General features: G+C 40.0%; 1 protein-coding gene across 1 annotated transcript in view; it reads right to left on the bottom strand.

Annotated features, from left to right (window-relative positions):
• The window catches only part of KIF13A (kinesin family member 13A), a 66,896-nt gene that overhangs the window by 24,684 nt on the left and 28,533 nt on the right, over positions 1-13,679 (bottom strand). The window contains exons 15-18 of the mRNA XM_013962072.2: positions 7,768-7,978; positions 2,792-2,954; positions 1,982-2,122; positions 155-304 (exon numbers count right to left, since the gene is read on the bottom strand). Coding sequence (XP_013817526.2) covers positions 155-304; positions 1,982-2,122; positions 2,792-2,954; positions 7,768-7,978 — 665 coding nt within the window. The remainder of the gene's footprint in view (positions 1-154; positions 305-1,981; positions 2,123-2,791; positions 2,955-7,767; positions 7,979-13,679) is intronic.

The raw sequence follows: 13,679 nt of genomic DNA on the forward strand, positions 1-13,679 counted from the left end.
AAAGACTTATTGATGATAAGGATCACTTTTTTGTTTAAAAAGCAGTGTACATTAAGTCTTCCAGCAAAAAGCAGCAGTATCCACATAGGATCCACATAGGTGCAAATCTTTCCCGGCACAATATACTATGCATTAAGGCACTATTTAGTTTTACCTCCCCCTGCTGGCTGATGATGGGCACAGCATACTGAAGCTTAACATCAGAGAAAAGGCACTCCAAAAAAACGTTTGCTACACCAATTAAGTTGTGATTCTCTTGTGCTTCATAAAAAGGATCACCTCTTTTGCCAGTGATCTTCCTTATCTGTTTTAAAAAGCATAGAAGTTATTTCAAAGACTGTAAGCTCCGAGGGGGGGGGTGTGTGGAGGGGGAGGAGCGCAGGGAATCAAATAACCCCAAAGTAAAATATCATGGCACAAAAATGAAGTCAGTACAAACATTTCTGTTTCTTTCTGTTACAAGTGTAAAAAGACTGGGGGCATACCAATCTGAAACAAAATTGCTGAGATAAGACACTGCACAATCCTTTCTTCACAATGGTAAATAGTAATACCATGACCCACATTCTGTAGTAGCGTCCAGACAAATCAGATTTTACCCTGAGCAAGCAAAATAGCCATTGATTTCAAGAAGTTTCACCTTGCCTTGCTTTATTTACTCACTTTAAAAGGAGAGAACAAAACTTTCTCAGGATGAATAGCCAGTTTGGCTGCTGGGTGCTGCTACAATGTTAAAAGAGTAGGTACAGGATGAGTCTCACTTAAGCCTACAAGTGCTTCTACAACTCCCATAGAGCTGAGATCATCTCTGCAGCTTTTTCTGTGCAAGTATCCCATACGCAACCATACAAACAATAATTCGTACAAATTCTTGGTATGATATGCACTCCTCAGTGGAGTGCTTGCTTATATGAGCTCCTTCCCTTCTCCTCCTCTTTCCTCTTCGAGCATAAGCATTTGACTGACATATTTCTATGCAGCACATAGAATACATGTACATGTGTCAAAGAAATGATCATCCCGGCTCAGGAAGACATATTCATATAACTGAAGGATGTGCTATCATTTCTTACTAAAGTCAGCAGGAAAATCGTCATTGTCTTCCATGGGCACAAATGAGGTGCTCCATCTACCCCGTGTTATGATTTCAGACATTTCCATTGTCCTGCCCAAAGCATATAACACAGGCACAAGGACTGTTCAAACATATTTGAGAATGATTCTTGATACAAGTAATTTAGATGCTTTGTATCAGCTGCAAGACAGCAAGATGTACTCCTTATGCTTTTCTACCTGAATATTTACAGGATGCCTTCTGGCAGACCAAATCTTCTATCTCCTGCCAGTAAACAAACAAGCTTTTGACACAAGTCTCATGCACATTTCTAATGGCTAACCTGCTACTTGAATTCTCAGGAAATGCCACTTAGTCTACTTCAGTTTCTCTGTCAAAACCATCTATCTTCAGTTGATTTCTTCACTGCTTTAATGTTGAGGGATGTACAAATGAAGTTACAGAATATTTCACACTTTAACACCAGGTTCCTCCCCTGCCTATGCCTTCTGCACCTTAAGGGTGTCTAAATGGCACGAGCTCTCTCCAGTGAGCCTACCCAGCCTCGATACTGACAGCGATACAATCGCTCTGGTTCTAATGCGGCTCTCTGCTTCCTTTCAGAGCTAGTGCACATCTGCCTGGCACCGACATCATGCCAGGTAAATACATGTTCTTGCTGGTATTGTGAGGCACTACTAGTATCAGCACAATTATGTTTGAGGATACAAGGGGGGAGAAAACATAGCTGTGTTTAACCTGTGTGGGCATTCTGAACATCTAGTCCTGTGGGGAAAAAAGAATTATGAACAGTACTGTACCATTTCATATATGAAGTCTTTCATTTTATCTGTACAACATATTAAAAGAGGTTAGACAAAAACAAGCCTAATCTGTGATATCTTTCAAAAAATACATATTTAATACCTCAGGAACTTTCTCCTTCCATTCTTGATAGAGGTCTCTCATGTCAATCAATCTGTTCTCTAGTTTCTCAATAGTCCACACTTGAGTAGCTTTTCCTTTTCTTCTCACTTGAATAGCAGGCTCACTTACTATTGCGCCCCTCTAAACCAGAGGAAAGGAAAAAAAAAAAAACAGAGGAAAGGCTCATAAGTAGCTTAACCCTTCACTCAGGTTACGTTCCTATATAGAATAAGTAGCTTCCCTCTGCATGCCATCCGTATTATCTGTTCTCAAATACAGCATACCTTATACTCTCTGAAGGTCCAACAGATGTTTTTGTCCATCTCAGATGGATTTTGTTCACACAGTGACATTAACAATAGTCTCACTCAAGTCAATTATGGCAAGTATACTATCTGTATTGATAGTATATTTACAGCAACACTACAGCTAGAGAACTCTCAAGACAAAAATTGTAGGGATCTATAACAAAAATTGGTAATTTTTGCAAACATAGGTGTAACTAAAGTGGAGCATTACTCTTGGGTTTTACAGCAACGTAATGCAAATGTCTGTTCACAAACTGCATGCACATATGGTTATCATACTTTTAAAAGACAGCAAGATTCCTATTTAATGCTACAGTCTCATTTTTATTTATAACTATTCACTTTCAAAGTATTAAAACCAGGTAGCATCCCTATTTTGGGTGCCACAATCTAAAAAAGAGAATATTTTATGTCCTTAAATTAGATGAATGTTAAATATTTCTATGTATTTTAGATTAGCCATGAAACTATTTCATTTTCCAGTACTGATTGTTCTTATTACCTTTTTGTTGGCACTGAGGTTTTCAGCAGGAATCTGAAGTGTTACTTGATAATCAGTTAGTTTACTCATTTCTTCTGCTAAGAAGTTTGATTCTCTCACCAGTGTTTTCGCCTTTACTATCTGTTCTCGAAGTTTAGCCAGGCTCTGTCGAAATAATTCATCCCTGTGGTGCAGCAGGTAACATGAAAAATACACAGAAACCTATTTCTATTATTGGAAAGTTGCAAATAGGGGATCTAACAAAGATTTTTCTGAAACAAATTTAAGAAATGCTGTATAGCACTATGTTAGCAAGCACGGTGTAAGACAATTTTATTGAAAAGCATTAATCACATATTAAACAAACATGTTACTGTTGAGACACGTCTAGCACAGTAATGCCCAAATAAAAGGGCACAGTACTATGGGAGCTGTTACAGTGATAATTTGCTAAAAGCCCTAGGGATACGCCTAATTTTCAAGACATGAAATAATTGCAGCTGCCTTTCCCTTTAATCTGGAGTCACGTTCCACAGAAACTACCAGTCCTTGCACGTGATACTTTATCTTGATAAAACAGGCTTCCTCAGATCACAATGCTGGCACCTGCAGTCCCTGCAGGCCACACCTCCACCTCACAGCTAGGGCTTCGGGGGCCTTCGCAGTGCTGCAGAGCCCCAGAACTCCTGGCATGTACTCAGCCATTTCAAGCATACACATTAAAAAAAAAAAAAAATATATATATATATATAAAATGTTCTGTATACCAGATGTACCTTGCAATTAATAAATGAACCAGTATAGGCTAATAACTTGTGCACTCTGTGCAGTCAACAGACAGATTCCAAAAAGGTTTCCAAAGCTTGTCTGAGCAAACCTGTTCTAACGTAAAGCCTGACAAAGATGCTGTGACACGTACTGTATCTCCACCTGTGATACAAAGATACGCTCTCACCTAGGATCCTTGTCTTTAGTTCACCTTTAAAGTATCATGTGATTATCCTTTGAGGAAATGGGGAGGAAAATCCCCTTCCTGCCTTTCTTTGGAATCCCAGCTGCATTTACTGCATCCCGTCACCTCCTGCATAAGCCTTGTGATCAAATCTCAGATTTTTCAGTGGCTACTGCTCCTGTATACAAGTTTTCAGCTTTCCTATACAAAATCCTACTGAAATATGTTGTACTTTTAATTTCTACAAAATACACTACATTCATCACAAGGTTGGGAGGAAGAATTAAATTCTTGTAGGCCTTGCCATGAATATGGGTAAAGTTTGTCAATTTGCCTTTATGCAGATAAGCTCAGATCTTTTGTATGCCTTTATAGAACAAACCATGAAGAACTGTTGATATGCCTTTTACTCCCAGAAAGGATTCTTCTTGAGTGGCTATCTTTTTCCAGACAGCCCAAAGAACAGCCTGGGTAGTTGCAATTGCACTCCGGTGACTCCCTCATACAGCGTCACACAGGAGGTGGGGAATGACTAGCAGCATTAGCAAGCAGCTCTGAATTTTAGTGCCTTCAGCATGCTAACGCATGCTGCTTTGTATCTCTCCCCTGCCTGGCCTAACCCACACTGGTGGGTTTTGTTGGATCTTAAATGGTTGCTACTATCAGCAGATTTTTAAGTCCGCCTCCTCCATATCTGCTCCTGCTGTTACACAGAGAATTCCTTTCTCCGTCCCTCTGGCTGCTGTTATCCAGGCCATCAAGATTAAATGAGCAATTCTTGACTACAGGAGTGACACATTGCACAGACAGCTATAATTTTTAATTCACCCAGAAAATGAAGGCAGAGTCAAGAATTACTCACTAACTGGTGCTTCACACCTGGAGTGCATTACACCTGCAACCACTGTTAGACAGCTGCCTGGCTTGAGAATGAAAAGACAGCTTTGATCTTTAAGTACTTTAAGAGGTTTGGGATTCAGCTCTATCTGGTCCCTTCCGTGAGCCAGCAAACCTGGATCTAGTTAGCTTTTTGGGGATGCTTCAGCACCAATTTTTTCTTAGCCAGATTTTTCAGAAAGGAATGGTTTAAGACTACAGGAGTGGCTATAGTAGCTCAGTCAAACTATTACTATAGGCAGTAATTATCTTTTGTATGCTATAGTTCTGGTTTTGTGTATAGAGCTGTGCCAGTGCACTTCCAGAAACTTAGGCAAGCAAAATATGTTTCAGAGGGGACTTCTGAATTCTTATAACACATAATATATACCAAGCTCCATCAGTACATCAGCCAAAGCCACTGAATGTGAAATCCTGAAACAGTTTAGGCCAAACACCAGCAAAAAGTTCAAATCTGACACTTACAAGGTGTCACTGTAAGTCTGGGGGATTCTTAGTACCTGAAATAAAATGTTGAGTCCAAACAAACTAAAGCTTTGCTCCAGTACAAACTCCCTCTGATAGATTAAATTTGTTCAAAGTTATGATGGTTTACCTTTATGCCCACAGGTTTTAATTCCAGATAGGCAACACCTGTCCTTCTACTGTCAGCATAAAGCTTGACTAAACTGTGTAATGTGTTCTAGCTGGTTTGACAGACACAGCCACGTGCCTACATCTGATACTTAACAAATCCATTCTGATGGCTGATCCAAAAGAGCTCAGCTCCATTAGCAGTCGCAGCAGACCCACAGCCAAACTGCATGAATTAAATTCTCTGCAGTCCAGGCATTTGGCTCTTTTACATGTTCTTCACACAGAAACTTCCCACCTTTTCTGCAGTTCTCACACTCTGGCCAGTTGGTTGGTGAACACCCTGTCAGCCCTATGTTGCCATGCTCTTAAAGCAGAAATTCCCTTAAGATTTATTCTGGTTTCTTAAATAAGAAGATCCAAAATTTTCCTCCCTTTTTTTCAGAAGCCTGAGCCTCTTCTAGAGCTGAAAAATGTAAACCTAAGAAGATATTCTGGAGGACAGGAAACTGATAATTAATTCTCCCAGGAAACTGCTTACCCAATGGTAGTGCTAGAAAAACATTACCAGACACCTTACTAACCACCACAAATGGCATTTGTGGTTTTTTTTTCTTAAAAAAAAAGCAAAAAAACAAAAAACCAACAATGCAGCAAGCAGAGTCTTCAAATAATTCAACAGATATACAGAGTGAAGTATTCACCCATGAACTCCAGAGGCAAAATGCTTGTTTGAAGCACAGCTCCTCCCAAAGTAGTTTCTAACAACTGCTGAGAAGACAAGGGTGACAGGACACCGACCCTTGATATCACTCTGGATTCTCATTTTTTGTGTCAGTAAGTTGCTGTGGTGGTTGGTTAACTTTAGGCTGATCAGCTGCAACTTTTTCTTCTTCATAGTCAAGGACAGACAAAAAGGTTCCTACCACTTCCCACTCTTCCCCCTCTGTCTTTTTACAGGTATCCCTTCCCTTGCCAATAAACACAGTTCTCATCTCTGCTACTGAAGTGAGCTGTCAAAGATTTCATGATGGCTTCGCTGTGCTCAAGACAGTTCAGAATAGCAAGAATGATTCCAATCAGAGCATGTTTTATTTCACTCTGCTGCCATAGCACTGAAACAGTCTGCAAAATCACAACTATGACACTGCAATGCTTTACATTCAGTTCACAACACAAAGATTCTGTTTTTAGCTCTTACGGAACAAACAATTATTTTAATTAAAGCTGAAACAGAGCAACGCTTCTCCCTATACTTGCCATGGAAAACATTCTAGTCATCACTGGTGAGTGGGTGAGCAGATTTTTTTTTTTCCAGGCCAAACTTGGCAGGAATTACAACGCAAGACCTTGCACAAACACTAAACCAAGCAGGGTATAGGACTAGATCTGTTCTATTTCTAACATTCTGAATTTGAAAGCTGAAACACAATCTTGGCTTAATTCATTTAGACTTTTCTTGTGCAAGGATTTCTTATGGCGGAGAATAAAGGAAAGTAATCAAGATGGAGCACTTGAAGTCACCATGTACAGAAAAAAGGCTGAATGAATAAGGACGCTTCTGTTTTAAAAGACAAACATTCACAGGAAATAGAGCTAAAAAGAAACCTGTAAGAAAACCTACTAGTACATCTGGTTATTCTTCCTTCTGAACAAACCCAATGATAGAATATTTGTTTGTTTACCAAAACATGGCAGCTGAAATCTGAGTCATCTCACATTGCTGGCCCTAGAAGTCATCCCCAGAAAACTAACATCTTTGTCTCCCCACTGATACCAAGAACAAGTTTCTCTCATTTTCCAGATGCAAACATGTGCACACTGCTTAAATTCTGCTCACATCTTCCTAGTCCACTTTTTAAATTCTTCCTGCAAATCATGCGACCATCTTTCACCAAGGCTGCCTTCAGGTGTCATGCTGCCCCTCTGCAAAGGGGCTCCTGCCTTTTCACTTCACAGCAAGCCTCCTCTTTCATTTCTTCCCAAGTGGCTGAAACATATTCTATTTGACTATTCAGCAATACTCAGTTACAGAAATCCTCCTCTGAAGCTGGGCTTTCTTTTAGAAATGCATACATACAAAACTTAGGACCTCCAATTTTCTATATTTCTTGTGGGTTTGGATTGCAAAATACTCTTTTCATTGCATACTGTCAACAAAGAATACGCCTGAGCAGACTCCTTAGCCTGCGTGGACAAACTTGTTCCTGTGCTATCCTTTCCTTTCTTCCCAGAATTACTTAACCTATAAGCGCTAAAACAAACATTTCAGTAGCAATTTTTTTATTTTAAGAATTAATAAACAATGCTGTAACACTGACCAATAAAAGCTAAATCCTTATTTCAATGGCTTATTAAATCAAACAAACTGGAAGACCTTGTACACACTTCACAGGCCAGAACTTAATCCTAAATGAAATGCTTGCACTCTGGTGAAGGCAGATCTTGTACTGCAGTTTAATGCTACAAAAAAATATTGACAGTTTCTGACAGATGGTTCGACCTGGATCTTTCACTTACACCCCATCTTTTGTAGTTCTCACTCATTCATTTGTTTTAACTCCAGTATTCTCACCTCTCTTCTGTCCAGAGGTTTACTTTCTGCTGTGCAGTCTGAGCAGTGTAGGAGAGTCTATCACTACCATGCTGATGCTGCCTTTCTGGAGAGAGCTGCTGCCGTAGCTGCTCCAACTCACGTTCATACATCAGCCGCTGCTCTTCAAGAGCACTCCGCTTCTCTTCCAAGTACTGTTTCTCCAAGATCTGGACCACATTTTGTACTGGGTCTAAAAAACACCAAGAAGTGAGAAAATGCCATTTCAGCATCACAGAACAAATGCTTTCACTATTTATATGGCAACAGCAATCAAGACATCCCAAGCTCTTTCCAAACATAGGATGGCCACTGCCTTTAAAAACTCACAGTCCAAAAGCCAAAATAAATAAATCCAAACAAGAAAGAATAAGGCATGCAGAAAGGATAGAGCAATAGCCGAGACTCACTCCAGCTGCAAACTTCAGTATTGTGAATTCACAGTATGTTCCAGAATCCCAGCAGGAAAGAAAGAATAGATGGAAAAGGGGATAAATTAATAAGAAGAAAATAAGGAAACAAAGCAAAACACAAGGGAAGATGATGGTAACCAGAGAAGGAAATAATTTAAGGAAAGAAAAAGCAATTTACTTTCTCCATTTTGGCAGAGAATGAAACATGATGGAGCGCAGCCGATGAAAACTGAGACAAACAAATTGTCTAAATCTGGTCATGCATGGCATCGAGCCAATGTACTTCACAACACAGAAGGAAAGTACATCCTGGAGGGGACTTCTGCATTTAGTATTACAAACCACATTTCATCTCACTACCACCCTGTTGGATCCTAAAGCCTGAAACACAAATTGCTTGTGTCAGTCAGCTACAGCTAACTCAAACCACTTTCAAATTAAAGAAGCATTATTTGGTATATTTCTGGTTTAGGTACAATACCAAACTGCGCCTCTGAAAGAGCAATTCAATGTAATAAGCTACTTCTATATACTGCCAGTATACATCTGCTTCATGCATGTATATCCAAAAGCCTAAATACAGCAAAGAAGAACAGGCTTGTAAGAGTACAGGCCTAACTGGGTACTTCTGAATGACAGCATGTCCCCTAACAGACTGCTGAGTGTGTGTCAGGAGGAGAAGGGAGAGGAGCCAGTTCCATAGCTGGAGCGGTAGAATATCAGAGAAAGTAATACGGCAGCTCTGGGTCCATGCAGGATTTTCAAGTGTAAAACTTCAGCTTTAAAATGATGAAATGTTTGTGATACCTCTTCCATTTTGCAAATAGGAAAAAAAAAAAAAAAAAAGGCACTGCTGTGACTTTGAAGGATGCCAGTCTGTTACAAGGTTGGGGGGGGGGGGGTGAGGAATCATCCTAGATTCAGTTATATCATCCTGTTTCAGAAATGGAGGTATGTTTCTCAAAAAAAACAAAACAAAAAAAAACCAAAAAACTTTTAGTTATGAATTATCTTGCCTTGACTACCCAAAACCACTCCTAGTAAGATTTTGTACAAGCTTTCCTGATACTACAAGGCTGCATGAAACAAAAGTTGGGTTACTACAGCATTAAATGTTAACTCATATGAAAGGCTCTACAGGGCGTTCATCCATGGTAGTGTATGATGGTCACCATAACACCCCCCACCCCTGCCCCCCAAAAAAGATTCCTTGAATCTTCACAGGCAAATGTAGCATTACTGTATTCAGTAATGCATAATAACTTACTTAGTGCTAAAACTATTCAGACTGATTTTGCTAAAGATAATTTAAGCCACTATTTGTGATTTTAACATACACGGATAGTTAGGCGAGTGACTTTATAAACAAATTGTTCCCATTACAAATGCCAGAGAAGGAAACATGGTCTGCAGGGTTCTGCTGTTACAGTGGATTTGTATTTGCCTCCCAGCATCCTTTTTTTTTGAAGCATTAAGATTAGTGTAAAGTACATCCTTATTTTTAGCAGAAAACAAACACTACTGCAAGTTGCTAGTGTGGCCCTATCCCTGTCAGTGGAAGAAATCACTGGCTTCACACACTAAAGCATTGTAAAATACCACCATTATGGCAATTACAAAGTGCAAAGCTAAAAATTGGTCAATATAAATAGCAACCAAGTTGCAAAACACTACATGATCCAGAACAGTCTTAAAATAACCACAAACGCTACTTTTTAGAACAAGACATTCTCAGAAAGATGGTTACCTATTTTTAGCTTCTAAACATGCAGTGTGACAAAAAAAAATTGACTGAGCCAAGTTCTAATATTCTAGTGTACCAAGCAAGGTATTAATGTTGATCTGTAGCATCATCATCAGCCTAACTTGTCCAGGCAATACTACAATTATCTGCAGGTGTATACATTTTACTACATCATGCCCTAAACAGTTTTAATTACGTGTAAGAATGGTTAAGAAATCAGATACTAAGCAGAAGATGTAGAACAGACATGGAAGAAATTAAAGCTCTCTAATGTGTTTGGAAACACAGGAAATTAATTTAAGGCTGAGTCACTGAAACAAGAGTTCCCTAAACTGCTCAAAGACCAAACCCAATGGCAGGGAGCAGTTTAACATCTTCATTAGTGACCTGGGTGATGGGGCAGAGCCCACCCTCAGCAAGTTTGCAGATGACACAAAACTGGCAGGAGCAGCTGACACACCAGAGGGCTGCACTGCCGTTCACAGGGACCTCGACAGGCTGGAGAAAGGGGCAGAGAGGAACCTCCTGAAGTTCGACACAGGGAAAGGCCAAGCCCTGCCCCTGGGGAGGAATAGGCCCCTGCACCAGGACAGCCTGGGGCCGACCGCCTGGAGAGCAGCTTGGCAGAGAAGGCCCTGGTGGACACCGAGTTGACCAGGAGTCAGCGACGGGCCCTTGCAGAAAGCAGCCTCTGGGTCTGCATTAGGCAGAGCACTGCCAGCAGGTGGAGGGAGGTGACCCTTCCCCTCTGCTCAGCCCTGGTGAGACCCACTGGGAGTGCTGGGTCCAGAGACGGGGACCTACTGGGGCAGGTCCACTGAAGGGCCACGAAGATGGTTAAGGGACTGGAACATCGGTGATATGAGGAGAGGCTGAGAGAGCTGGGACTGCCCAGGCTGTGGAAGAGAAGGCTCGAGGGGATCTCATCAGTGTGTATAGATACCAGATGGGGGGAGTAAGGAAGACAGAGCCAGACTCTTCCCAGGGGTGCCTAGTGACAGGAGAAGAGGCAACGGGCACAGACAGATACAGGAAATTCCACTTAAATACTTTTTCAACCCCCCCCCCCCCCACACACACACACACACAGTGAGGGTGCTCAAGTACCGGCACCGGTTGCCCAGGGAAGCTGTGGAGTCTCTAACCTTGGAAATATTTAAACTTCATTGAGCAGAGCCCTGAGCAACCTGTTGTAGATGACCTTGCTTTGAGCAGGGGCGTTGGACTATATGATCTCCAGAGGTCCTTTCTAACCTTAGCTATTCTGTGATTCTGATTTTCTTAATAAAAGTGAACTTTTCAGCCACCTAAATTTACAAGATCACATCCATCCCACAGAATCAAGCTATACTATGGAAAATATTTGGCACAAGATGCAAAAACCTAGTCTTTTTCAAGTTAGAAAAAGCAAAGTCACTACTGCTGGGAAATAAAAAAGCGGAGGCATGTTATGCAATATATCAGGCATTTACATTTTGCATTTCAATACAATTTGAATTCATACTTTTAGAAAAGTAATCTTCAATTTAACTTTAAAAAGCAATTCAACAGGAGAACCCAAATCTTTCATAGTGGAAAAGCAAAAAATGGTGTAAATTATGAATCATCGAATTACAAGAGAAAGCTACAAACAATGAAATTTTTCACGATTCAAAGCTGAAAATAGTGTTTAAGTGAGTTTTAAACACTGTCTCCCACAATTTAGGATCCCTCATGCAAAGTCAAACTGGGGATGATTCTACCTAGCGTTTGCCAAACATACAGTAAATTCAGTAGAATATTAAAGGTCCCAATTCTTTAAACATTTATGCAGGAAGAATTCAATTGGCCTTGACAAGATCATTCATATGCAGTGACTTGCTTGCAAAATGTTAGAATATTAACATTTACCTAAAAGACTTTACTTTCTCAGCGGGTGACTAGTATTTCATTACCCTACTGCAATTCGACTACTGTTGTGAATCAAGTGAATTAATTTAATAATAACAATGCTGAATAAAATCTTTAAGATTTTCATGTATGTGCACTTTTCCAGGCAAAGGAAGAAACATACAGCCTGTGCTGCTTTGCTAAATTACAGTAAAATTCCCACCTGAGCTGTAACTTGTTTGTTTGTTTGTTTGCTTGCTTAACTGGGAGGCCACATAACCTAACCAAATCCTTTACTTAAACTCTGAAATCCATACAGGAATAAAGTAAACTTTTTTGATGCATTCCTTTTTTGACCATCATCACAAATTTGTTGTACAAAGTTGATCTAACAGAATCTCACAATGAAAGTGAATGTGTTGAATGGGGCAGGGGAATGTAGGTGGTTTGTTTATAGCTGTCTTCAAAGTTCAGCATTTTCCTGGGAGCTTTTCTAGAGACAGATGTAATACATGACACCGTTACAGTGTTTACATGCTATAAATTCTAGTGTGTTTGTGTTATGGAGAAGCCAGGCTGCTTATCTGAAGAGAGTTACTGTTCTCAACTACATCAAGGAAAAAACAAAACAAAACCACTCTTGCTTCAGGCTATGTCAAACCACTGATGCAAAAACCTCAAAACCCACACATCTCTATAAATAATTATCTATCCAATTTTAAAAATACCTTCTTCTTTCCTGGGGTTTCTCCAGAGAAGATGGATGAGAGAACTAACTGTCTTCAAATACTTTTAGCAAGTATTCTTGTGTATTATTTCTTCTCCCTTACCCTCAATTTTTTTTCATTTTAAGGAAGAATAAATAAATGGCATTGAGACAGACCCACTTTACTTTAAGTAATGAGGAGACTAAGTTATACTCATTTCACTTCTTATCCAACAATCTGAGAGTGTCTCAGAAAAACTGTTTTTTAGATTTGCCATTGAGAAGAACAGAAGCTGTGTTATCTAGCTATGTAAGAAACCTTGGAATCAAAGATCATAGTTACTTGTTTTGTCAGGGTTTTATTATCGCTCATTACTGCAGCTTAGTTAAACAATATCTGTGCAGGAGGGAGGGAAAGAGAGAAGAAGCAGAATAATTACGTTACAACTCCTTTGGAACGGTACAACATGTATGACAGCAAACATCTGCTGTGCATTGGGGAGAAAACATCTAATGAAAAAAAGCAAGGTCCACACACACAAGTAGGCCTGGATCACAATCAAAAAAGCCTACTGAACTAATATATAAAGATGTTTAAAATGTTTTGAAGCATCACTTCCAACAGCTAGAAAACACCACATGAAAATCAGAAAGTGTGCCCCTCCATTCACACAACGCCGACTCATTGTAGACTGCTACAGTTTGTTCAAATCTCTGGTTAGTGACAAGCAGATCAAGCATCAGTAATGCTTTCAAATTACTCCAGCAGTTTCATGCACGAGCCAATTATGTTCAAAACCTTTGTCCCAGCTTTGGCACAGATACGGGATGGTTTGAGGCCTTAAGACAGGCAACAGAATCTTCACGAGGGACGACAACACTGAAGACCACCAGGATGGCAGATTCATCTGAAATTTGTCTCCTGGTATGAGTGAACCATAATGAGAATATTTTTATTATCAAACAGCTTTTCACGTCAATTTAAATGGACTGACCCTGTACTCTCACTCACTCAAGCAGCCTCCACTAAAATCAAAATCAGACTGTAAAAACCAGCAAACTATTGCTAGAGAATCAAACATGCACAAAACCATCATGCTATATATACTCAACAGCAAAACAGAGAAGGAGAGAGAAGAGGGAGATATAAAGAAAGGAGAGC

Source organism: Apteryx mantelli, chromosome 2, assembly GCF_036417845.1.
Source record: "Apteryx mantelli isolate bAptMan1 chromosome 2, bAptMan1.hap1, whole genome shotgun sequence".
Classification (NCBI taxonomy): domain Eukaryota; kingdom Metazoa; phylum Chordata; class Aves; order Apterygiformes; family Apterygidae; genus Apteryx; species Apteryx mantelli.